This window comes from Urocitellus parryii, chromosome 2 (assembly GCF_045843805.1).
Source record: "Urocitellus parryii isolate mUroPar1 chromosome 2, mUroPar1.hap1, whole genome shotgun sequence".
Lineage (NCBI taxonomy): Eukaryota > Metazoa > Chordata > Mammalia > Rodentia > Sciuridae > Urocitellus > Urocitellus parryii.
In genome coordinates, this window is record NC_135532.1 from 225,140,146 (window position 1) to 225,167,101 (window position 26,956).

A 26,956-nucleotide genomic window follows, 5' to 3' on the forward strand; every position below is an offset into this window, starting at 1 on the left:
AGGCACACCTCTGCACTCTGTGCCAACTAATAGTAGAGTCCCATCTGACCTCAAGGGCAAAGAATAGTCCTGGCACAACCACACCATGGTGCAGAGCCCTGGAGTGACCCAGCTTTTAGTCTAGAAAAGAAAAACTCCTGCAGGACTCAGGAGAAAACGTCAGTAAAACTTCGAAGACCTCCCCTTGCCTGCTCTGGCAGTGCATAAGCAATGGCGACAGAATGCTAGTCTCCTAAAACTGCAAGCAGGAAAGCCTCTGGTCTTCATGGCCAGCAATAATCTTCTGTTCTGTGTCCCCATTTCTCACTGACTGTTTGCAAAGCATCCCCAGAAATCTTTCTAAGTGTGATTGTAATGCACAACAAATGAAGAGGCTCTACCTAGGCTGTTACAACCTCTGCTTGTAGAACACAGATGAGACGTCATGGACGCCTCACAAGGCATGTGGAACTGGGGGTGGGGTACAAAGTGTGCCAGCCCCTTCCCCACGGTTGCCACAGGCCCCATGCCTTTGCACAAGGCAGGTGATCTGCCCGGACCCTCAGTGCCGGGGCAGGTGCGGGAGAGAATGTAGACTGAGGGCGGCTGGGAGGTACGACAGCCTGGTGCCCTTCCTGAACCCCCCATGGGGAGGAGCACTTGGAAAACGCAAAGCTGTCCTTACACTATGCAGGTCATGCTCCAGAAGAGCAGCCTGTTTGGGGTGGAAAGGTTAAGAAACAAGAAGTGCTGTGGTTCTGCAAGCTTGCCTGTTTTGGTGGCAGCACTGTCACTGAGTGTCCTGAGGGCAGCACTGGAACTACGCTGTGCCGTCCTGCTGTCCTGCCATCCGCAAAAGCACAGCCTCAGAGCCCCAGAGACTTCTGCACGATCTGCCTGGCAATCCTGTAAAACTGCTCCCGGTCGTCCCGCCACATCTTGGAAGCATCCACATTAGCTCCACTTTCATCGTTGGGCTCTGAAAGAAAAAGGAGACCGTCACTGCGCACAGGAGCAGAAGCCACGATGTCACCTGAAAACGCGGGGCCCCTGAGAGAAGGTCTATGGCTTCAGCAAGGGCCCTGGCACCTGAAGGAGGCTGAGAACTGCTCAGGAGCAACCTGCCTGGCCTGGAGGCACATGACTCCCACACCAGCCCCTGGGATCGACAGCTCCCACCACCAGTGTCTGGGAGGTCCCTTTAGAGGGACAGGGGCCCTTATCCCACACACCCCAAATTCTCCTCCTGCCAGAATCCTACCCCCTCTCTATTCCTGACTGAGATGGTACAATACCCACGTTCACACTGGAAACAAGTCTGTGCACGCCCCTGAGACCAAGCCCAAAGCCCGCACAGCCAGGCCCTCTTGAGGCCACCTGCCCTCCGGAGACCACTGAGGGCTGCGAAGACCCCCAACCCACTCGGCTCTGCTCCTGATCCAGCACATCATCTGCCAGCCGCTGTAGGCATATCTTTTTAAGGCACCTCTCTAGGACATGGCACCCACTGCCATTCCCAGAGCTGCTAGCCACCCTGCTCACTTCTGCAGGGCCCCTCCCTCCCCAGCCTTGGCTCCCACCACCGGCTGATAGTGTCCCACCACCTCCAGCCTCAGCCCGGCTGCTTCCTCGGCCCCAAACACTTTCCCTCCCTCCTTCCTCATCTTGGGAAGTGGTCCAAAAGCCCCAGCGTGCATCTGCTTATCAGGATTTGCCACGTTAGCCCGTAACTGTGGGTTGAAGAAGTTGCCCTAGGATATGGGACCTTGAAGCTGGGTCTCTGACACACTGAGCTCCGCAGACCCAGTGCAGCGTGACACACACGAGAACCCCAGTAAATGCACACTGAGAACAAGACACCCCAGGTGTAGAGGATGGCTAGTCATGGTCAACACATGCTAAGACACCAGACTGCTTTTAAGACTCACGACGTGGAAAATATGCCCTCAGCTTGAAAAGTGCAGACGAGCTACACTAAGTGTAAAACGCAGGTGCAAACCAACTACCCAGAGCAGGGCAGATTGCTGAGTGTGTGTGAGTGGGCTCCCAGGAAGACGGCGCCCGCACAGGCCCATGGCACGGTGTCTTACCTGCCAGCATGCTCACCACTGACAACAGGATCTTCTCCACACTCTGCACGGGGCTCCACCTCTCAGCACTGCTCTCGTAGCCCATGGGGTCATCGCCTGGCGCGTGAAGGATGGAGATACAGACTCTGCCATCTGGGTAGACTGCAAGGGGCAGGATGGCAGGTGAGCGCAGGGAGCAGCGACTGAGGGGGCGCTGAATGAGGCGGGCTCGTGGGTACAGAGGGCAGGGCTGCGGACACACACAGCACCACATGTACAGCTAGAGGGCACAGGGCCTGAGAGCCAGGGGCTGGGCCTCCCAAGGCCCTGTTGTTTGCTGACGGAGCTCCGGGCCAGCCAGCCTGCCTAACCAGCCACAGCAGGAGCCTACTTTCTTAGGATGTCCTTAGGAATGCTCTTCAAGAGGAGTGAGCGAGAGGCAATCTGCTATGTATTTCACCAACATATCGAACATGATTACTCACAATACTCTTGAGAGCCAGTTTCATGGACATTCCTAATTTTACCAGGAAATCCCTGGATGTGACCATAAAATACACACTCATGTGGCTAGGATAAAGGAACTGGGATTACTTAAGTACCCAGAAAAAGAACAGCACTGCAGTAACTCCTTCTAATATTAAGGAACTACATCGCTGACTTTTGTTCAAGAAGGGTCTGAAAAACACGGTGCACACTGGTTCTGGACCCCAGGATGACCACCTGTAGTCCACAAACATAGTATCTGGATACAGAACCTCTCTCGCCACAGTAGAAGGACCACAGACATCAGAAGTTTTCAACCCCGACGTCAACTCCTCATGTCACGTGGCAACACTGCACCCCAGAAAGACCAAAACTCAAGTGTCCCCCACCAGTGCTCGCTCACTCAGTCCTATCAGGCACAGTCTTCAAGTCTCTTGTGAATCTGCCAAGTCTCTACAGCTTCAATGCCAAGCTGCTGGCTACCCTCCCCCTCCCCTGCAGGGACAAGGCCCGGGCTCCTCCCAGGCGCCATCTACACTACCAGAGTAGCCCTCTGGGTGTCACTACATAGGTCACGCTCCCTCCCTCCAATGGCCCTAGGATAAGCCTCTACTTTCACACCACAGGCAGGCCCTGGCTCAGCCTGCCTTCCTGCCCTTGCTCGGGTCTACCTTTGACCCTGTGCCCCCACATCAGACCCACCCGGGTGGCTGGCAACTTCTGCTTCACGCCCACAGGTGGTCAGCTCACACCTGCACGGTGCCAGGCCCTTCCTTTGTGGCTCAGTGCTCAACAGTGACTCCCCCACATCAGGGCTGACTCCACTTGGGCTGTCACTCACCATGACACCCAGCAACTCTACAAATGTGCAGCATTATTATTTTGGGGGAGAGCAGTGAGAGGCAACTGGGGATTTAACCTAGGGGCATTTTACCACTGAGCCTTTTTTTTATCAGTCTTTTTATTTTTTGAGACAGGGTCTCACTAAGTTGCTGAGGCTGGCCTTAAACTTGCAATTTTCCTGACTCAGCCTCCTAAACTGCTAAAGTTATAGGCATGCGCCACCATGTTGAGCTTGAATTATTTCTTACAGTTTTTACTAAATGACCAGTCTTAATATATATATGGACCTATAGAAAAGTTCTCAAAAATTACTTTTGCAAAATAAAAATGTCCATTTTATGGTAAGTCAAAATTTAAAAGATGTTTATTGTGGCAGAGTACCTGACTAGCATGCCCAAGGCCCTGGGGTCAGTCCCCAGCACTGCGAACAGCAGCGATGTAATGCTAGGAACTCCTCCTGGGGAGTTCTTTCAGAGTGGCATGGACCAAAACTACTTCCAGCAGTACTCACTGTTGGGATGGAACATCTCGCAGGTGAACCTCATCTTGGGAGGACTCAGTGGGTAGTCAAGTGGGAAACTCAAGATGGCAGGAAAAACACCAAACTCAAAACAGGTATCTTCGGGGCCCCTGGAAGAAAGGAACCATAAACAGAACCTCAAAGTATACTTCACAATGGCTACCACACTTGAGAAGTGAGAGAAGGACGGGTTTCCATCCACAAGTGCCTAGGAAGAGAAGATGGAGGAACTGCTCTTTTCTTTGGGTAGCCAGTGTGTCCCAGGATCCCATTCAGCTGACGGAACCTGAGGGTGAGTACCCAGACAGAGTGCAGCCTCCTTTATATGAGGAAGGCAGCCGCCAGGCAGCACAGCCTCACCACGGGCCCGGAAGAGAACCAACACCAGCGCTGCAGGGCCTAGGGACCCTGCTCCTGAGCAGGAGGCACAAGGTTACTGAAGGACCAAGTGCAGTCACAGCAGATGCCAAGCAGGCATCCACAGCACTCCCACGAGGGTGAAGAGTCATGTTTTAAAAGCTATTTCTATTTTTAAAAGTTTAAACAAGCCTAAGGAGTGGTTTTTTTCTAACAGAGCAGGTGTGTGATCCCATGTGTACCCAGGGCAACAGGCCAGGCCTTGGGTGCACAGCAAGACCACCTGACCTTTAGCCCCGGCCCCCACCAACACACCCCGCCAACACACCCCACCCCCATGGGGCCGGGCTCCTCACACGTCATGGCAGAAACACACCAAGCCATTTCAGAAGTCTGTTCACATCCTGACGTCCTCTCACCTTGGTGGAGGTCTGGAGGCAGCAGGAGAGGGAGTGGCAGGAGCCAGCCTGCAGCTGATGTCCATCTTATGGACTGATCAAGCCTGCCAAGAGCAGTTTCAGGAGGCCTTGGACCGGCTGGGTCATGTGATCCAACCCACCGCCACCAACATGGAAATCCAAGGAATTGCCTCATGAGCACCCAGCACGTGGACAACTAAGGATGAGGCCCTCGCCCACAGCCTGCTTCCTGGTCGCAGGTGCGAGGCAGAAAAAACCCCAGCAGGGTCCAAGACCTGGATTCCAGGGAGGGGTCACCCCCAGACCTGCCTTCTCCCAGCTGAATCCAGGCACGGAACAGGGGAGAGGAGCTCTAAATTAGCATTCCTCCAACAGAACTCTCAGCAGTACAAACCTGTTCAAAACCAACAGAATTATTTTGCTCCAGGTCTTCGAGACATGAGAGGCAATATTACTTCTACAATTAAGGAAAAAAGACAGAAAGAACTGTAATTTCATCTGATGGTGACACTCAGGGCCTTAGGAGAACAATGCACTGCTTTGTGGAGCCATTTTTTTCAAGCTAAGAGACAAACCTTGCCTCTGAAAATTGTCCTGCTACTTTTTCAGGAAAAAAAAAAAGAGCTCCTTTGTTTGGAGGAGTGACTGCACGACAGCCTTCGGGAGCCTTGGCACGAGGCCAGGGCATGGCCACCACACCAAGAGGGGCAGGCCTGAGTCTGGCTACTGGCACAGCAGCAGCGTGTCACAGGGCTGGGCACAGCCACTCCCAGCGGGCCTGACAGGCCAGAAGCAGCCAAGAGCGGCCAGGAGCTGCTGGGAGCCACCACCAGCGAGGGTCATGCTGCTCTTCCTACCAGGCCTCAAGAGACACCTGCAGGGCACCCCCCTCCTGAGGTAGGGACAGACATGCTCAGGAGCATGCAGCCATCCCCAGCACCTCATCCAGCACCAGGGCACGCAGCACACACACGACGGCTGGAAGAAAGGGGCACGACTGCTGCTTTCGTCTGACTGCCAAGCAATGGGGAACCCAAGGACTGCAGGACTGAGTCCAGGTCCCAAGTCACCTCGGCACTGGCCTCAGGGACAGACCCAGCTCAAAATGCAAGTCAGAAGGTGAGGCAAAGATACAATCTTTAATAGCAACATTGTAACCCATGTCAGGAAGGCCAGCCTGCCTGTGCCTCCTACTTTTGGCACCAGAATCCAGAACAGAAAAATGAATGGGTAGTGCCTTTGGAATGAGCCACGTGGGGTTTGCCCAACACTCTGATAACAGTTCTTTGTTTCTCATAATGGGGCTTTCTTAAAAAAAAAAAAAAAAAAAATTGGGTCACTCCCAGCCTCAGAAGCATGACCAAACATTTCCTGAAGTGCGCCCACACCTTGACTCTCAAAGCTACTTGAAGAACCACAGCTCACAGCTGGTCTGCCCAGGACTTGTCTCGTTCCTAGAATGCCCGGCCTTGGACAAGCACGCAGGTGGGCAGTGTGCGGGCATCCTGCTGACTGGGAGTGCCGAGGACACGACTGGCCAGTCAGGAGACAGAACCAACAGCCTGTGGACAAGTTTTTTTTTTTTTTTTTTTTTTTAGTTCTCGGCGGACACAACATCCTTGTTGGTATGTGGTGCTGAGGATCGAACCCGGGCCGCACGCATGCCAGGGGAGCGCGCCACCACTTGAGCCACATCCCCAGCCCCCTGTGGACAAGTTTTACTACCGTACTCTGGACACCTTATTTCTGTCACTGAAGACGACCTCAGGGCTGGGGCTGTAGCCAGTGGCAGAGCCCTTGACTCGCACATGTGAGGCACTGGGTTAGATCTTCAGCACCACATAAAAGTAAACAAAATAAAGGCATGCTGTCCACCTACAACTACAAAACAAAACAAAACAAAACAAAAAAGACAGCCTCGGCTCGAGACCCTTAAGAGAAAAAGAGAATAGGAAGAAAGGAAACAAAACATTTATCCAAAGCAAATGAGTCTACCAATGACTTTTCATCTCCCTGATTAAAAAGACGGTTTAACAAGAGCATTGTAATGTTTTGAACAACCAATTAAAAAAAAAAAAAAAAAGACAGTCTAAGTGACCTCAAAGGCCTGCAACAGGGAATTCAGTCACATCAGAGTGAGGTGTCGTAACAGTACTGCATGGCAGAACCCACCTTTCAGGTGAACCAGCCTGAGAAAAGGCAAGGCTGACCGACTGCAGCTCCCACTCCTGCAAGCCAGAGCCTAACTCCCCAGACCCCACCCCAGGCCAGCCCACAGGCGTGGCTCACCTGCCCCGTGAGAATCAAACTCCATGACAAATGTGCTGGGCTTTCACCTCTTGCACAGGGCGGGGTGGGGGGGGGCAGCATGCCTGGGTGGGCATCTGCTTCGAGCACCTTCCCCATCAGTCTGCGTGTGACAGGAGGTTAGGCAGGTATTGGAGGCTGCTGTCTCTCACTCTCACAAAGTGTGTCACAGCGCAGGACAGAACACCTCAGTCACACATACAACATGGTGCTAACATATCAGAGACGGTACCCAGTTGTCACTACTCGGAACCTGAACTGCACCAGTAAGGGACAGACTATGCTCTGCAAGTGGGAACCCTGAGCAACAGAACCACCCCACCCCACCCCTCCCCCCCCCCCGCCCCAAGTGCCCAAGTGGCACCCAGCAGAAGGCCCGCCTCCCTTCAGCCCTGGCTCTGTGGTTCACAAAGACTGTCACCAGGCATCCCCTTTGCCAGTGCCACGGACCGAGGAGGCCACACACAAGTGCACTGGGCCTGCCTGCTGACCCAGCCAGGGCTAAGGGGTGCTGACTACATGTGGGTGGGAGCCCAGTTGGGAGGCGCCTGCTCCAGATCTTCCCACTGCTGGCTATAGGAAGCTGTGACCTGGGGAAAGGGCCCTCCCACACCTCTGCTGGAGCAGTGCCCTGCATGGATTTGGTCACCCCAGGTGACTTTAGAAAGGAACCAAGCCAAGAACTGTGGGGAGACGAGGAGGGAGCTTTCCCTTTGGAAAACAGTGGTGGTAACGAAGATCGTATCATCCCATACCCTTGTTTTCATGACTAAACCTGTCCAAAAGGAAACACAGCTACACCCTGATTATTTTTTCAGGAATAGAAATTCCTGAAAAACTTTAAAAATATTTAAACTACATTCAAAAGTGCATCAATCTATTACAAGAACTTTATGGTGAATTATAACATAATCACTTTCTAACATAAACCTTATTTATCTAGGAAAAATATGTAAGTCTTGGAAAATATTCAAATACAGAAGTATATAGACCAAAAAAGGCAAACCCTCTCTCCCCTCCCTGCCCTCCCCCACCTGTACCAAGGAAATGAGGTGACCTGCCCATTCTTCTTTCAGGCTTTCCTTATGTGTAGCTCACTGCCCTTAGCACCAAAACTGGCCCTCTTAAAGGTAAAAAAGGTATCATGGTGTTGCTGAGAATTTAAATGGAAAGACATTCCACCTTCATGTACTGAAGAGCTCAATGTTAAGGTGGCAATATTCCTCAAAGTGATCTAAAGATTCAAGGAAAACACTTATCAAAATGATCACCTGCGGGTTGGCAGAAACTGACAAGCTGATCCTAGAGCGTGTATGGAAACGCACAACGCCATGAACAGCCTAAATGAACCCGAACAAGAACCCAGCTGGAGGACTTGCATTTCCCAGTTTTAAGACATACTAGTAATCAAGACACTGTGGCACTGGCACAATGAGGGAGCACAGATCAGTGCAACAGAACTCAGAGTCCAAACATAAACCTTGCATTCAAGGCCTGATGACTTTTGATAAGAGGGCCTGATTTGCTCAACAGGAGAGGGCTATCTTTTTAACAAAGGGTGCTAAGAAAACGGACTCCAGGTGCAAAAGAAAAGGCCCCTACCTAACACACACAAAACCAACTCTGAATGGCTCTAACTAAACATCAAGAGCTACAAATCATTAAACTTGTTTAAAAAAAAAAGAAAAAAAACTCTGTGACCTTAGTTATGTATAACAACAAAAGCATGACCCATTAAAAAAAAAACTGCTAAATTGCATGTCATCAAAAGAAACAATTTACTTGTACCCAAAATACATACTCTAATGACTTAATATGAAAAAAATAAAAAAAGCCAGGCATGGTGGCACACACCTGTGATCCTAGTGGCTTGGGAGGATGAGGCAGGAGGATCACAAGTTTGAGGCCAGCCTCATAAACTTAGTGAGGCCCTAGGCAACTTGGTGAGACCCTGTCTCAAATTAAAAAAATAAATAAATAAAAAGGGCTGGGGACATAGTTCAGTGGTTTAGTGCATCTGGGTTTAATCCCTAGAACCAAAAATAAGTAGATAAATATAAGAAAACCAGCTAATTAAAAAATGGGCAGAACTTTTTTTTTTTTTAAAGAGAGAGTGAGAGCGAGGAGAGAGAGAGAGAGAGAGAGAGAGAGAGAGAGAGAGAGAGAGAATATTTTAATATTTATTTTTTAGTTCTCGGCGGACACAACATCTTTGTTTGTATGTGGTGCTGAGGATCGAACCCGGGCCGCACGCATGCCAGGTGAGTGCGCTTCCGCTTGAGCCATATCCCCAGCCAAAAAAAATGGGCAGAACTTCTGAAGTCCATCAAAGGCAACGTATGAGTGGCTACCGAGTCCATGAGAAGACAATGGACCTCCGCAAACACTAGGGAAGGTATGTCAAGTCCACAGGGAAGCAGCGCTCCACATGGCCACACCAGCTCTGGTGAGATCACGCAGTGCTGGGAAGGGGACAGTGGAGGCCCAGGTCCACAGCGTGAGCCATGGTGAGCTGCTCCTGGAACCCCTCGGTGGCTTCTGGAAATCAACCTCCACTGCACATCCCAACAACTGGACACCTACACAGTGAGCGAGAAGAAATGAAACCTCTGGACAAACCAACATACAGTGTCCAGTGAGTGAACAAAACAGAGGTGGAGACAGGAGCCACTGACCGCCATGACCCTGGTGGCCAGTTACACTGTGAGTGAAGCCCCACGGGACATCAGACACCGTATGGCCCCACTCACAGAAGTATCCAGAAAGGTACCACAGTCAGAAGGCAGGCGTGTACATGCCTGAGGCTGCCAGCAGGTAAGAGGGTCTCTCTGGAAAGGCTACAGAACCATCCTGGCGATGGCCGCAAGATTCTAGAAATCTACCCAACTCTGGACGAACACATTTAGTTCAGGTAGAACTTATGGCACAAGAAAGACATCCCCTGAGGCTGCTAGAGAAGATACCAGGACACCAGGGCTTCCGGCCTTGGCACTGCCAGACTTTGGGCCAGACGGCTCTGCTCCAGAGCTGTCCTGGCCCTGTGGGCTGTCTTGATCCACCATTAGATGCTGCAGCAGCGGTCCCCCACCCTAGTGGTGATGGCCAAAAACATCTCTAGACATTGCCAAATGTCCCTCAAGGAATAAAAAAATCAAATAACTGGCGGAGACCCACAAATCTGCGGTCTGCTCTACACACACAAACACACACGCAAACGCACTGCAGGACCCTGCACAGTGCTCAGGGGCATCCCACTGTGGAGAGGTGCCACAGGTTATGCTGGACAGAAATGCTTCCTTTTTGTAATGTCTGCCATGAAGACTGCAAGAAGCCGACTCCTGGGTCTTCTCACACGGACACCAGATGCTCTGCAGTCCAAGTACAAGAAGTGCTAATATAAAAGACAGCCACGGGAATCATGATGTGAGTACCAGAGCAGACCAGGCCCCCTGGCAAGAGAAACAACAGGCTAGGAACATGAGCTCACTGTGCAAGGCAGCTGGAGAACCTGGGCAAAAGCGCCTCCCCACCTGGGCCCCAAATGCAGTGTCAGGAACACAAAGGTAGAGTCAACAGGGACCTCCACCTTTCAGGAAAGGGAAGGTCCTTCCCAAGAGCCTGCTGGCCTAGAGAGGTTGCAGTTGTAAGCCACTGTCGGGAGCTGCCCTGGATGCAGATCTTCAAGTCCTGATGCCGAGGCACTGACTAATTATTGCTTTTAGCCTGGCATGAGAGTGCCAGGTCACAATAAGTTGGGCATTATCCCAGCCTGGACAGCAAGGCGTGGCTCCAGGTGTAGGCGTCACCTGTGAAGGTTGAGCTACACTCACCTGTTCCTTGGTAATCCTACCCCTCTGCCCTTTCTGGGACAGAATTTTCCATGGAACCTCCCCTCGTGCGTTCTCTATATAAGAATAAAAAATTCCGGCAGCTCTCTCTCTCTCTCTCTCTCCACAGACCCTTAGGGTCGCAGAGCTGTCTCCGGAATATTGGAAAGGTATTTCTGTGTCTGCGTGCTTTCTTTGTTGTCTTCTTGAGTAACTGGAGTACTTAGATTTTGTGAACCCAGCATTAGGTTGCTACCTAGGAGAGACGGCGATAAGCCATGGCAGGGAGGTCCCCAAAGCTAGCAGCCTCTGGAACACAGAGCAGGATACAACGGGATATGAGAGTCCATGACTTCCACCTTGCCAATCAGGCTCTCTGTTCTACAGAGGTGCTGCACCCCAACAGCTAGGCTTACTGGCAACAGGGTGGCACCAGCCACAGACCCAGTGGCTGAAGAGACCTCAAGCCATGCAAAGAATCCTGGGCCCATCTTGACCCCAGACAGGGCTGGAGAGGTCAAGTGCCCAGTCCCGAGCACAGCTGCAGGGTGCACACTCAGCAGGGCATCGGCCAGCTCTGTGCTCAGCCACCTTCCACTTTTAACTGCAGACACTGCCAGGAACTTTATGACTTGGCCCTCTCTTATCCCTTTAGTTGGTGCTCCCTGCCCATGCCATCAGCCTATGTGCTGAGGTGAAGATCTGGGTCCATGCTGCATGTACACACAAGGGCCCTGCTGTAAAAGCCCTCAGTCGCATCGCCTGGCCAGCTGAAGAGTGTGGAGGAGCTGCAGGCCTGAAGGCAGGCGTGGGCACAAGCCAGAGGCCTCAGAGCACTAGGTACACAGGAGGCCCTAGAAGCCAGCAAAAAAGAGGGTGAAACGGACCTATCACCCATAGGAAGAGCACAGCCAGTGTCTGCCAAAACAGCAGGTGAGACGAATCACGGAGGACAGTTAACTCCCTTAAGAGATGTTTTAAGTACATCTGTAAACGGCCTCTTGTTTGTGAAGGGTCTGGAACAGGACCAAAACCCACAAACTTAACCAGATCTTCAAGCAGGGGAATTCCACACGAATGCAAAAGCCTTATTCAAACACAAAAACACTCTCCCTAAAAATGGCTCTAATTACTTTTTAAGGCAGGTTTTCAAAATATTAGTTTAATTTTACGTTGTTTATCTAAAATTAGTGGTAGTTACCCTAACAGATTTTAACAATGAACACTTTAAAATCCACACTGGAGGCTCAACTGTTCCCTCACGAGCTTCTGAACATGCCTACCATGGATGCACATAAGCCAGCACCTCCTGAGTGCCACAGAACCTTCAGGTGCCTCTGACCTCTGCACTCCAGCAGGTCTCCCAACAACACACGCACCCTGCGGCAGGCTGGGGGGGGGGTCTGGGGGGTGGGGAGGGTGGCGGAAGCTTGTGAATGCTGTGCAGGTGCGTCTGTGTTGACACAGCACATGGCAGATGAAACAAGCAAGTCACACATGGGTTCACACATACACGATCTACGGCTTCTTGAAATGTAAACAGAGCTGACCTGACACGGGCCAGCACCACAGCCCACCAACTGCAGAACAGCACCTGCATGGGCTTGCCACCACCCGTGACTGCCTGGGCAACAGACATGAGAGCAGTTCTCCTTATCTGCAGCCTGTTACCCAAAGTCTGAAAACTTGAAATGGAAAATCCCAGAAACAAACAATTTCTAAGTTTTAAATAATTTTACTACAGACCAGTGTTATAACTGTTCTGTTTACTATTATTATTTTGCCTCACTTATAAACTTAATATGGACATGTACAGGAAAAGGCAGTGTCCATACAGGGTTTGGTACTGTCCACTGGGGTCTTGGCTAGACCCAAGGATGAAGGAAGATGATGCACCACACATCAGTCCCAAACACTTTAACCCATAACCCAAGCAACCAGGGCCTTGCACTACCAGGAAACGTCCGGTCTGCTGCACTGCAGTTTCTAGAGTGTGTTCAGTGACGATCCTTTAAGCCCTCACTTTCACATCGATGCTCCTATCACCTAACCCTCCCGACCACAGCAGCCATCTGCTTCTCAGACGAACACACAGATCCTCAGAAGCAAAGGGACACAGGCAGAAGCTTAACACCCTACCCTACCCACAGCAAGGCTGGTCCAGTAGCTGGCGCTTCCTCCCGCTGGGGCCCAAGTGCTCAACCTATGGGACATGACACAGCCCCAGGCAGATGGTGTTGAAATGAATAAAATTAGAGGGTATCCAGCTATACCCTCAAGAACTGAATGCTCACTGGAGGGGAGAAATACCCATCCTGTCTGGGGTCACTAGAGCCTTCTGTGTTGACTGTAACATGAGAGCAGAGGGAAAAACAAGGCCCGTTGTTTTTCCTGACAGAACCATACTAATATCTCCCAACAACAAACAGGAAGCACTCAGACAACTAAGGTTTCCACCAGTTCCAAGGAAACACCTGGTGCCTTCTGCACGATGCCTGCTGTCTTTGGCCTTCAGGTCAGAGCTGGAGAGGAGCTGACCGTGTGAAACCCACTGGGCCTTCTTGCCTGCCCACTGCTTCAGAGTCGGCGCTCTACAGATTGTAGCACTGAGGTCCAGCTCCCAGGAAGCACCAGACACCAGCAAGACATGGTCAACTTACATGATCAACGCCTCCCATTCAAAAAAATTCTCTTCATTCATGGGACCTGCAGCAGAAGAAAAAAAAGTCCACCACATCTTAATTTTGAAGACAACTCTGGCAATTAGAAGAAAACTATATGAGGAAGTTACTTAAGTACCTTACCTGCCACAATTCCTTCTGGAGGATTCAGGGTTAATTCTATAAAATGAAAAAGCAAAACATTATGAAACATTCTAAAAACCTTTTTTTACAAAGTGTAGGACTGTGAGTTATAGAGAACACATTTAGAAAGAGAACAGTTCTATCTGCCCCAAGTGAATACCAGTGCGGTCACCGTATCGACAGGAACTGAGGACAGTCCTCCACATAAACACAACAATTTCCGAGCCACCAACCTTTACATGTTATGAACAAAGGCAGTAAACTGTCTTTCCAGGATACTCCTCCTCGCTACCTGGACTTGAGCTCACGAGTCTAATACAGCACATTACTCTTCTCCAACCACATGGGTTTCTGTCCCCTAAGTCATCACAGACTCCTCTGAAGCAGACAAGCCTGACAACACCAGGTAGAGCAAAGGCTCTGCAGGGGGACAGCCAGACACCAGCACTGACAGAGAGCAAGCACATAAGACGGTGCCCTGCCCGCGCCCCACAACTCGGGTCTGGGGACTGCTGAAGACAGGCCCGTGCAGCCACTGTGAAGCCACCACGGGTTGTTTCAACCTCGGCCTCACTTTCATTTGTGCTGTTGTTTGAAGCTGGTGAGTGCCCAAGGGCCCAGGTGCTGAAGTCTGGTCCCAGGGGTGGCACTGCAGGGGGACCCATGGGGGGATCTAGCACACTGCCCCTCCACTCTGGCTTCCTGCTAGAGCCATACCAGCCATCAGGCACATGCTCCAGCCAGTGCCATCCACCATGTGACGCCATCCCAGAGTCAGTGCTGCAGATCCTGCTGGGGTGGTGGCTCAGAAGTAGAGCACTCGCCTAGCACATGAGAGGAACTGGGCTCGATCCTCTGCCCCAGATTAAAAGAGAAATAATTTTTTAAAAAATGATCCTGGGGCTGGGGAAAAATATTAAAAATTAAAAAAAAAAAAGATCCTGTATCTTTAAATCTCCAAGTGTGAGCTGAATAACCCCCCCCCTTTTTTTGTAAAGTTCTCTCTCTTGTTGTGGTAATGAAAAACAGACTGACACAGTGTGGCAGAGTTGTCAGATGTAAGGTCAACACTGAATAACTAGACAGTCTTTCTATTTATTTGCAGGTTTAAAAAATGAGTTATGTAATGGAAATTATAACGGAAAACACATAAGTTTTTGAAAGATATACAAGATGGCTACCAAAGCAGGAAACATGAACAAAGAGTTCTAGGAGAGCTTAATAAACGGGGATTGTATTCCATTCATAAGATTGAAAACATCAATCTCCTCAAACTGAATCTGTAGATTCAATGCAACCTCAGTCAAGATCCCAGCAAGTTTTCCCATTTAAATCTGACAAGATGATTCTAAAAGATACAAGAAAATGCAAATGACCAAGAGCAGCCAGGGCACTTTTTTTTTTTTTTAAGAGAGAGTGAGAGAGGAGAGAGAGAGAATTTTTTTTTAAATATTTATTTATTTTTTTTTAGTTCTCGGCGGACACAACATCTTTGTTGGTATGTGGTGCTGAGGATCGAACCCGGGCCGCACGCATGCCAGGCGAGCGCGCTACCGCTTGAGCCACATCCCCAGGCCCCAGCCAGGGCACTTTAAAGAGAAGGAAACACTGCCTGCCTGCCCACCACCGACCCCCTGCCCACCCCACCCCACCACAACCCCCACCCTGCCCAGGCTTCCTCTAAAGCTCAAGTCTCAATAGGTGGTGGTACCCGCAGGAGTTAAAGTGCCCGAGGGAACAGAAGCAGACCCTTCCCAACAGCCCCTTGACTCAATCCCAAAGCAGCCTAGGGTCGTGCCTGGACCTCAGTGTCCCAGCCTCCAGAAGTATGAAGACCAATGTTCCTGAGTAAGCTCTCTGACCCAGCAGACTGAGTGACCATAGCAAACAGGCACAGAAAAAGATATTAACACTGTGGGCCATGAGGCAAAGCAGATTAAAACCACAATGGGGTACAGCACAGTCTCTTTAGTGTGATAAATATCTCCATTTTGCCAAAACAGCTAAAATTGAAAAAAACCAACAATACTAAGTACTGGCAAGTTTAGTAGCTGGATGTCATGTGCAGGGAATGTGAAGAGCTGGCGTAGCTCTGGGGAACAGTCTGCTTCTGGTGAAGCTCAGTTAAGACCCCCAATTCTCCTGTGCCACGTGTCCCCATAAGCTTATGTGAAAGTTCACAGCAGCTCTATTCCCACCAGCCCCCAAATGATACTCCTCAAATATCCACTGGCTGGTAAATGAGCAAAAGAATGGCACATCCAAATGACAAAACATCACACAGCAAGGACGACAAACAGGCCACCAACACAAAAAACACAGACACCTCGCAAAAGCACTAAGTAAAAGAAGTGGGACACAAAAGACTGTATTCTATTTATATGAAATTCTAGCAAAAGCAAAGTACAGCAGCACAGGGCGAGCACCCCTATCAAACATGCCTGGGCTCAGCCAACACCTGCTCAGCTCTGGATTCTGGAGCATCTAGGACTCCAGATTTCTGAATTATGGGTGCTCTACCTGTTGTAAAAACCAAAGCCAATGTTGCCAGAGAACAGAGAGAAGGGAAGGGATGGCAAAAGAGCACAAAGGGGCATTAGGGGGCAACAGAGTATTCTACAGTGTGACTGTAATGATGACTATATATTGAATTATGTATTCAAACCCAACATTTTATTATGCATCAATTTTATCTCAATAAAGCTGCCCACAAAATTAATTTGTTGTTTTGTGAAATTTAAAACAACAAATCTCAGGATGATAATGCAGAGCTTCTTCATGCTCTTTGCACAGACTTCTTCACAGGACCAACAGTAAAGTTGACACCAGGAACAGCAGCCATAAGAGGAAGAATGAGCACAACAAACACCCCTGCCCAGGACGGTGGGGGGGGTTGTGGCTCAGCCGTGGAGCGCTCCCTAACGTGTGAGTTCCACCCTCAACACCACATATAAATAAAACAAAGGTACTGTGCCCATCTACAACTAAAAATATATTTTGAAAAAAGTCCCTGCCAAGCACTTCTGACATCAGAAGACACCTTAAGGAAAACGAAAAGGCAAGTCCCAGAGAGGAAGAGATTTGTAACAGATATGACCAACAAAAGGCAGTGTCCAGAATGTTTCAAGAATGCCTTACAAACACTTACAGATATGAACAACCCAAACCCAACACAGTGGCACACGCCTAAAATCCCAGTGATTTGGAAGGCTAAGGCAGGAGGATCGCAAGTTTGAGGCCAATCTCAGCAATTAGGGAGGCCCTAAGTTGCTTAAATTTAGCGAGATTTTGTCTCAAAATAAAATGAAAAGGAAAAGGACTGGAGATGTGGCTCAGTGGTAAAGCACTCCAAGTTCAAAAACAACCCAAAAGAAAAAAGAAGCAAGACTTGAACTAGCACTTCACCAAAAAAAGAAAGAAAAAAAAAAGTGTGTGGCCTGGACACACAGCAAGGAGCATGGCACATTAACCTGGAGAAATGCCAACTGAAACCACAGGACAGCCATGGCACCACCAGAAGCACCAACTGCCAAAGCGAAGACTGAGCGAACGCCGTGGGCAGGGGTGAAGAGTGCCCCGCCAGCCTCGGCCTTCAGCAGCAGTGAGAGCACGCTCCAGCCACAGCTCCAAGAGGCCCCACAGCAGGTTACTCCAAGGCAGAAGACGGAAACAGCACCCAGACACCTATCATGAGGGATCGGCACACTGTGGTCTTCATACCATGGGACAAGGATGAAAATAAACGACCCACAACTGCCCACAGTGTTGTTGCCAAGTGAAGCCAGACCCCTGGTACACAACACACAAGTACAGACATTCCAAAACACAAGCAAAAAGCCACACTGTCCAAGAATGCAAAGGGACAGGAGGAGGCGACAGCTGCCCTGGGATGGCACAACACTTCCTATCTGCAGCAGGCCCCTTCTCTTCTGTGCAGGGGCTGAGGCTGGCAGTGGCTCCTGAGCAGGGACTCTTCCCTGAACTCCTCTCCTTCACACTAATGCAGCTGTAAAAGCTGTACCCGAACCAGCCAGGAAGAGAGGAGAGAGGCGACAGGCAGGGGGGCAGGGTTGCTGATGAGGTGGGCACAGCCTCTGAAAAGACAGCCTAGTCCCAGGTGGGAGGACCGGGGGAAGTGGGGAAGGCAAGGGCAGGGAGCCAGGTGCTCCCCTTTAAAAGCTTCATGCTAGCATGTCCAGTAACAGCAAGGGAGACAGTGGGCAGCTGCCTGGGGAAAGACGGGTAGAGACGTCAATTGGGCTATTTCACACAGGACATGCGTGACCCCAGGGCACAGCAGGGGACCCTCGGAGCAGTGTTTCCCAGGAAGCATCTGGAAATAGGTGACATTACAGATTTCACAAGAACAGAGAAATGATCTTGCAGCATAGTACAAAGGGGCCAGCAGTGCTCAACACCTGGCACAGCAAGGCCTGCAGCAGAGAAAACTGACACAAAATGCCAGCAACAGCGCTGATCCAGGGAACAAGTAGAGGGCAGAGGATAGCCCAGAGCTATACTGAGCCCGAGAAGGAGAAAGACAGCTGGAGACATCAAGCAGAGGCCAGCCAAGTAAAGCAAAGAGCAATATCCTGAAGTCCAGTGCCTTGAAGACGTCAAGGAGGGAGAAGCAAATGTAGGAGGGTCTAGCACCAAGAAAGCAGGACACACTTCCACCATGGCTGCACCTTCTCGCAGGGAGCAAAATGGCAGAGAACATCGCACCCCACACTCAGCTTCCCACGCCCAGTCACCAGAATTCTAGCCCAGTTTGTGTCTACAACCAAGTCACCTGATAAGAACAAGTAATGAATTAAGGCATGTGCATTTTGAATTGCTGAGGTGGTGGAGGTGGGGAAGCAGGGCACCTCAGAGCACAGCCGTTGGGACCACGCAGACAGACAGGAGCCACACCCACACCAGTGGCAGACCCGCTGGTGCCAGGAAAAAACGCGGCAGAGCTCTTCCAGTTGTGGTGGTGTAACCACGAGGGGGTACCTACACCAAGAGGCCTTGCTTCGTTTTGGGGTGGAGCTCTCCTTTGGCACTTCCCTGTGACAGACAGCTCCTTGGAGAGGGAGCATCGGCCGACAGCGCCACCTGCCGGTCACTGGAGAACTGCAGTCAAGGGTTCCCCAGAGAAGGAGAGGATCACTTCAGACTATCGCGGTTGGTTGTTTTGTTTTTGCTACGCACGCACGCACAGCTATATACAGCTTCATGTTTCCTAACAAAAACAAATTACAAACGAGAAGCAACTCTTAACAAGAAATTTTCAATGAGCACATTCTGATTTGCTTAAACATTGCTTTTCTTAAAATAGTGGCTTAAAACATAACTGCCACACAAAATGAAATATATTTGACATCTGACCCAGACATCTCATTCCCAAGAGCCTGTCCCACAATCACACTGGTAAAAATACTGCAGAACTACCCCTAATAGCAAGAAGGCCTGGAAATCCCCCACTGTCGCCAGCAGGGGCCAGTGGAATCACAGCATGCAGGGGAGCACTGTGCACCTGCAAATACCTCCACAGACCGCTACAGAATGAACTGCAGGGTGGAGAAGTGTTGACTAGGGCCTGCAAATGAGAGCACCGGGTTGGGTCCTAATCCTGTCTAACCATGTCCTTATGACAAGACTGCAGGACACACAGAAGCACAGAGAGGCCTCAGGAGAAACCAGCCCTGCCCACACCTGCATCTCGGACTTCCCACCTCCAGGACTGTGAGAAAAGACCTACATTTGTTAAGTTAGCAGCTCTAGGAAACTACCACAGAGTGGAACACTTGCAACTAATACATAAACAAACCTCAACCTTGATCGCACACCATATATAAAGCTGTACTTGACATGAATCAGATTTAAAATGTAGAAGCTACAACTATCAACCCCTGGAAGAAATCATAACACCTTAGGGACCTTACATTTAGTAGTCTTAAATATAGAACAGCAGCAAGAAATCATTTCAAGTCAACCTACTGGACTTCTCTGAAATTTTTAAAAGTCTATTTTTTTAAAGGCACAACTGTGAAAGGAGAAGACCAGCCATAGGAGGTGTTATCAAAGGTAGAGTTTTAGCCAGGAGAAGTGAGGAAGTTCCAGATACCCAGCTAAAACAGTGAACACCAGTAGCAAAACTACAATATGTATCTAAAGAGGCAGAAATACGCATTTGTAACCACAATAAACACAAGAGTGGGGGAAACACAGAATAAGGAAAACATTCCCAAGATGAATACCCAACGAAAGACTTGCATTACAAAGCATAAATCTTCCAACCCAAGAAAACACTCGACACAACTTAAAAATGAACAAACTCCAGACATTTTATCTCAACAGTCATATAGATGGCAAGTATACATGAAGTGATGCTCAACACCACTAGTCACTAGAGAGATTCCAATTAAAACTACAGTTAAGATACTCATATACACCCAATAAAAGGCTAATGGTGCTAGGGGCTGAACCCTGGGGTGCTCTGCCACTGAACTATATCCCCAGCCTCACTAAGTTGCTGAGGCTGGTCTTGAACTTGCAACCTTCCTGCCCCAGCCTCCTAAGTAGCTGCGTTCATAGCCCTGCATCACTGCAGCCAGGAAATGTCTGAAATTTTTAAAGTTAACCATACCATGCTGGGTGTACACACCTGAATACAAATCCAAAGGTTCTGGAGGCTGAAGCAGGAGGATCGCAGGTTCAAAGCTAGCCTCAGCAACTTAGCGAGGCCCTAAGAAACTTAGAGAGACCCTGTCTCAAAATAAAAAATAAAAGGCCTGGTGATGTGACTCAGTGGTTAAGCACCCTGGGTTCATCACCTGTACCCCTCCCCCCCCCCCCCCCACACAAAGCCAACCATACCAAGCATCAGCAAGGAGGTACAGCAACTGAACTCTTGACACACTGCAGTGAGAAGGAAACGTTACGACTGCTTGGGAGATTGCCTTTAAAACTAAGACATGGAGCCAACACACACAGGTCTGTTTGTGACAACCAAGAACTAGAAACAACCCAAATGCCCATCAACATACAAATACAGTCTATCACACAAGGACTTACTACCATGCAATAAAAAGGAACAACTGGGGCTGGGGTTGTGGCTCAGTGGTAGAGCACCTGCTTAGCATGCATGAGGCACTCACTGGGTTCGATCCCCAGCACCACATAAAAAAGTTAAAAATACAAAATAAAGGTTTTGTGTCCATATACAACTAAAAATATTAAAAAAAAAAAAAAGGAACTGACGACTACAGTGGCTCCCTGTTATCTATATCTGGCTTTACTTTCTGCAGTACCAATCACTTCTGGCCCAGCAAGGTTTGAAAATATGAATGAAAAATTCCAGAAATAAACGATTTATAAATTTAAAATTCAGAGACTATAATGAAACTTCATGCCATCCTGCTTGAGCCACCAGAATGTGATGTGAACCATTCCAGGCACAAGCTGGACACACCACATGCGCCCTGGAGTAGAGAGATCATGCTCACCTCACTTTGGTAACAGTATACTAATTATTCCATGTATTGTTGTCATGGTTCCCAAGACAGCAGGGGATACTGCATGGAGTTGAAAGAGTCAGACAGAAGGAGCCCAAAACAATGTTCAGGAAGGGAAGGAAAGCAGGTCAGTAGGCCTGGGAAGTGGGCAGAGGAGGGCAGAGACAGCAGACCAGGGCAGGGGAAGATGAGGACAATGGCTGTGCTCATGGCCTCGACCACATAAAGGCTTGGTCGCCTCGCTGCACAGCGATGATACCCCCACAGGCTGTAAAGGTGCCGGAAAAAGAGATACCACAGGGCAGAAAAGACAAAGCCCCAGAGTAACTGCAGCACAGGTGACCACATAGGACTGGGGCAGAGAAAGGACCCCTAGCAATCCCCAAGAGAGAAAAACTGCCCTGCGCAAAATTAGCAAAGACATAAACACTTCAGAGAAAAAAAGACCACAAACTTGTTTTTTTCTGTCTTGTATGTAGAGAAAAAAAATCCTACATATGAGAAAAGATGCTCAACCTCATTCATGACCACAGTACACAGATGCCACACACTCCCAAACTAGTGAGAACCAGGTACTGCACACCAAGGACTGACTCAACTGCCACTGGAGGGACACAGGCCGTGAGGGACACACCAAGTGGTCTGCCCATCTAGAACAACTCCATGGCCTCATTTCCTCCAAATGTACACCATGAACACACATACCAAGGGTGTTCAAAATGCTCAACGATGTCTATAAAATCTGAAAACTGGGGCTGGGGATGTAGCTCAGTTGGTAGAGTGCTTGCCTCACATGCACAAGGCCCTGGGTTCTATCCCCAGCACCACACACATACACACACACACACACAAAAATGGCTGAAAATAGGGCTCTCTTTCACCTGTTGAGGCACAGCAGACAGAGTAGGTACAGATGAGGAAGACCCCAAGTTAAGAGCCCAGCCGTGGCCACTCCCTGGAGAATGGCTCCCTGAAAGAGGGCCCTACTGATGCTTCTGGACTCTTAGGCAGTGGCCCTAGTCAAGTGGCTCCCCTGTATGAGGTTCAGCGCCAGGCTGGAGCCAGAAACTACCGCTCCCTGAGGCTGAGCCATGAGGGGGAACTGTAGAGCCTCCAAGGGGATGGAGACCTGGATGTGTCGGACAGAACCCTCCAGCCAGCTTCAACAACCACAAGCTGCCCTCAGTCACCTGTGGTCAGGACTGGTCTTCATCTAGCACAGTGCCAGCACCCCAGGAGGATAGCGACCTGTGGAAACCACCTCACCATGAAAAGGCATCGCAAGAAGAGGAGTCCGTTCTCTGGACAAATTAATTAGCATTTTGAAACTGGTACTAGAAACTCTATTCTGACTCCCTGAAAATACTCTGGGGTACCACACCTGGAGTCTGTGACTGCAGTTTGCTGGGAACCACAATATTTTCACCTGGCTATAATTTTGGTTACTTTTTTTAGACAAGGGATAGAAAAATAGTCAATACAGTTTTGTTACCTCACTTATCCCCCAAACAGAAAAAACAGGAAGCACAATATTTTCTTTTGAAACTCAAAATTTCCATAAAACAAATATGCCCAATAAAATGTTTAAATTCCACTTTGATTAGTTTGTCAGGAAAAGGTTATTGCAGCAACTCAGGTTTATATCAAAGATATCAAAATAGAGCAACCAACCCTTCATGCAGCTTCAGGTCAGATTAGAAGGCTGACAACTTTACAACCATACCCTAGACATCAAATGAAATTCAGCATGTTTTCAGGAGTCCTTACTGAAATCGAGTCAGAAGTGTAATGACTTATTTACATTTCCCTGAGCATGGACTGAAGTCCCGAGTACGCCCTGAACACGGATATGCCATCTCCTATCTAAACAGAATTTCCTGGCAGGCAGATATTTGCAAATTTTTTGTTCCCATGTATGATCCTGCCCTCACCTGGATTTTGGACTTGTACCTCCAGAGAGAGTGAATTCCGTTAAGCCGCCCAGTTGGCAGTACTTTGTTATAGCACCCCTAAGACACTCCTCCCTCAGTTTCTCTCCCACAGTCCCAGGAAAGGCTGAAGTGTGAAGTTACAACATCAAAACAGCTGTTTAAAACATTTGGGTTCAGCAGCTTGGCAGGCTTAGAAAGGAGGATCATGAGTTCAATGACAGCCTCAGCAAAAGTGAGGCGCTAAGCAACTCAGTGAGAGCCTGTCTCTAAATAAAATACAAATAGGGCTGGGGATGTGGCTCAGTGATTGAGTGCCCTGATTTCAATTCCTGATGGGGGAAAAAAAATGGGTTCTTCTCCAGGTTCTTTTTTTTTTTTTTTTTGTATGAATGAGGCAAATTATTTTGCCTCTTATTAGATTTCCTGTAAAATTAGGGGGCCTGAACAGACCACATCCAGAGTCCTACCCCTCTAAACGCCCACAGACTCTGACTAGTCCAAATACAACCAAGTATGCCTGCACACCTATCCCAATCTCCCTACACTCCATTCCACACAGAGGGTTTCTGTTAAGTCTCCCTGTACATTGGAACATGCTACCTTAAAGACATAGAGGACAAGATGCTAAGACAAGAAACACAGAAAGGAATTCTATCACATTACTAGGAGGCAGGAAAAAAATACCCTAAATACTGCACTGATTTTCTGTACTGCTGTATTCATTTCCCATCACTGCTATGCAACTCAACATAAACTTCTAAGTGCCTTGGAACAATACCATTGATGACCTCACAGTTTCCAAGCAACAGAAGTCTGGGCACAGCATGGGCCAACTGGTTCTCTGCTTACTGGATCACAGGGCCAAAATCAAGGTGCTGGTAGGGCCATGGTCCAGGTTTAGACTATTGACTTAACTCAGTCCCACATGGCTGCAGCACTGAGGTTCCAGGCCCCAGATGGGCTGCGGCAGGGTCGCTCTCAACTTCTCCCCCTGCCCCCCATCAGCCCATGGGGCCCCTTCCTTCCATTCACAGCCATTCAGCAGACACAGTCCTTCTCTATTCCTCCTCTGACCTTCTCACTTTTGAGCCCATGAAAACAAGCCAGGATAATCTTCCTCTCTTTGGGTGCTCATTAGTAACCTCAACTACATTCTCCCAAGTCCCACTTCAGTAGCCCTAGACAGTGCTTAAAATAATCAGGGCACTGAGGTTCAAAGGAGACATTTTTAGAGTGCTGCCTTCCAAATGTAATCCAAAATTTCATTTATTAACACACCAAAATAATAATAATAATACACTTCTGTGACAGTTTTAGGAATCAAGTTTTCTTACTGCAATTTAATTGGTATGACTGAAATAATGGATGAGGCTTTTATTAAGGGCAGTAAAGGGGGAAAATAAATCTTTCTTAATGCACATATCCTTAGGAAATACAAGTTCAACAATGCAAAGACTGGACAGATGCAGCAGCAGCTTCTTGATTCCCTATAAAGGGGCTTAATGGTTTTCTTCTCTATAAAAATGAGAAAATAATATCTGCTCACAGTCCAGACACAGAGTTAAAAAATGTAAGAGACAGAAACAAACCCAGATGCCAAGAAATGCTGTTCACACGTGACCACTTTCCTGACAGCCCCCACAGCCAACCCTACTCAGAGTGAACCTTCTGTCCCTACTGCCCTCTAAAAGTCTCTCTTAAATGGGCAAACACAAGATCCTTCTTTAGAGGACCCTGTATGTTAACGAGCTTGTGTTTGCAACACGTAAGCTTGCTCAGGTAAACATGAACTCCAGGCGCAGGGTCACCAGGCTGCAATCAGATTCATTATATCAGCTTATTTTCAATGCTCTCCCAACCTGCCTCAAGGCAACAACAGTAACAAGCTAACCTTTGGAGGGCCAGGTGTCAAGCTCCCAAAGAACTCGCGCTGCAGGACCAGCTTTAAGCTCTCGGGGCTGAGAGCTGCACGCAGCGGCAGGCGGACCACCCGATCCCGCGCCCAGGGTCGGCGGCAGCCCCAGCCAGACCGGCTCCGGTCTGCACCGGCCAATCCCGCGGCCGCACGCTCCACCTAGAGGCACCCCGAAACTCCGGCGCAACTCGGGCGGGCCGCCAGGAGCTGGGGCACGAGGGCAGTCCATCCGCCGCGGGGGCCCCGGTCCCCGGTCCTCCGCGGCTCCCCGGCCCCGTGCTCCCTCCCGCCCTCCGTGGCTTCCCGGGTCCCTGGGCCCGGCCCTGGACCCCGGTCCTCAGCGGCTCCCCCGGCCCTGTCCTCCCTCCCGCCCTCCGCGGGGCGAACGCCCCGGCAGCCGCGAAGCTTCGACGGCGATATCTACCCGGAGGCCCGGCACCGGTGCGGCGGGGACCCCAACTTACGCTTGTACTCGGCCATCAGCCTCTTGAGCGCCGTACCCGCCATGTCCCCAGCAGCTGAGCTGGCCGCCTCACCTCGCCCGCGCCCCGACGCCGGGGTCGCTTCCGGGTCACCACCTCGCCAGGAGCGCTTCCGGGGCGCGGAGCGGCGTGCGCAGCGTCTACGGCGGCGAGCAGGGGCGCGCACCGGGCGCCCCGCCCACTCGCACGCCGCGCCTGCGCAGAGCACGTGCCCGCCTCACAGCGCGCCGCGGTGCTGCAGCCTCTGCCCGGTGCTGGGGGTTACCCTACTGTCTTCCTGCCGCTGCGAGCTCGGCGTCCCGCAGTCGCGGCTTCGCTAGCGGCCACCCTCGAGGGGCCGGACCCCCAAGCCGCGGCGGGGAGGCCGGACGGAAGGCGCCCCCTCGGCGGGCCGTAAGGGAGCAGGCTCGCCCCGTCTCCCCGCCACCGCGCAGCTCCTAGCGGTCCGGCCGGGCGCCCCGTGGGCGTCATGTGCTCCCCCAGCGAGGGTCCGGCCCAGCCGGTGTGTACCGGAGTGGCTTTCCTAAGCAGCAAGGGGAGCAAGCGCCTGGCTCCTGGGCCCCTGCCCGCGGTCTGCAGCGGAAAAGGCCCTGGCTACTGGGCGCGGGGTGGGGGCTCCTGGGACCAGGCCCTTCGGCCAGCACGGAGTTGCACGGGGGCCTAAGATGGAATAGTTAATGGGGCCCAATTGAAGTTTTTTTTTTTTTTCAGAATGTAGAAACTACTCATTTATAGTAATCGATAGAAACATTCCAGCCAAGCTTTTTCCCTGAACCTCAGAAAAACCGAAGTGGAGGCAGACCCAAATGGAAGTTACAAGAATGTTCGGGCTCCAGGGCTAACCAAGTACTTTTCCGGGGGCTGATTATCAGCGTACATTTTGACCAATAGCATTGGTATTTTCCTAAGACCCCATTAGCAAACATTGAGCAGTGCCCCACTAATACCTTTAGACCGCAACCCCTGCTGGGTCTCCTCTGGCCCCTGCAGGAGCTGTCTATAGTCGCTTGAATAAATCCTATTCCTTTCATTCTTGCCTTTGGTTATTGTCCGTGAATGTCATTTATGAGACAAGAATCCCAACAGAAATTGGCGATGAGCTGCTGGAGGGCACAGCCCGACATTAAGAGCTGCACCACACCACTGGAGAGTGAAGAATCCAGCCGCCCAGGGAGCTGTCCGCGGTCCCCTGCAGTGATTAGGTGCTAACACTATAATGGGCTTTCTTGGCTGCTAAGGCCCCTGGCTTACCCAGATACCACCACTACCCAAGGCAGAAGTGGAGCGTCAAGCTTCATCTCAAACTCTGGTTGCAGTAGGCCCTATCCCCTAAGGCTTCCATCGAACCCCAGGCTACTTAATGCCAAAAGATATTACTCCAAATTCACAATTTACATAAATTCCTAAAAATGAAGGACAACCTCAAGGTTGTTGAGGTGAAAAAAGCTCAAGTGACTTTGTTCTACATACAAGGGACCTCTTGGCCTCCTTTATCAAACCAAAGGCACCCCAGAC

At 50.1% G+C, this 26,956-nt stretch overlaps 1 protein-coding gene across 2 annotated transcripts; it reads right to left on the reverse strand.

The window, feature by feature from the left end:
• On the reverse strand, positions 1-25,523 carry Ube2g2 (ubiquitin conjugating enzyme E2 G2). Of its 2 annotated transcripts, XM_026381793.2 has the most exons (6): positions 25,424-25,523; positions 13,612-13,647; positions 13,468-13,513; positions 3,889-4,007; positions 2,070-2,210; positions 1-958 (listed from the first exon to the last, which is right to left on the reverse strand). In XM_026381793.2, the coding sequence occupies exons 1-6, from the start codon at positions 25,464-25,466 to the stop codon at positions 846-848; spliced, it is 498 nt and encodes a 165-aa protein (XP_026237578.1). In that variant the 5' UTR covers positions 25,467-25,523; the 3' UTR covers positions 1-845. The 2 variants fall into 2 exon arrangements, with proteins under 2 accessions (XP_026237578.1, XP_026237580.1); XM_026381795.2 differs by lacking the exons at positions 13,468-13,513; positions 13,612-13,647 and having other exon boundaries at positions 25,424-25,513.
• Positions 25,524-26,956: the final 1,433 nt, after the last annotated feature.

Bases quoted from the DNA above. Each gene is read 5' to 3' on its own strand.
- Ube2g2 (XM_026381793.2), bottom strand. From the start codon at position 25,466: ATGGCGGGTACGGCGCTCAAGAGGCTGATGGCCGAGTACAAGC. The intron at 13,514-13,611 runs GTAAGGTACTTA...CTTCTGCTGCAG, and splicing joins TCCAGAAGGAATTGTGGCAG to GTCCCATGAATGAAGAGAAT. The intron at 2,211-3,888 runs GTGAGTACTGCT...TGCCCCTTGCAG, and splicing joins CGAGATGTTCCATCCCAACA to TCTACCCAGATGGCAGAGTC.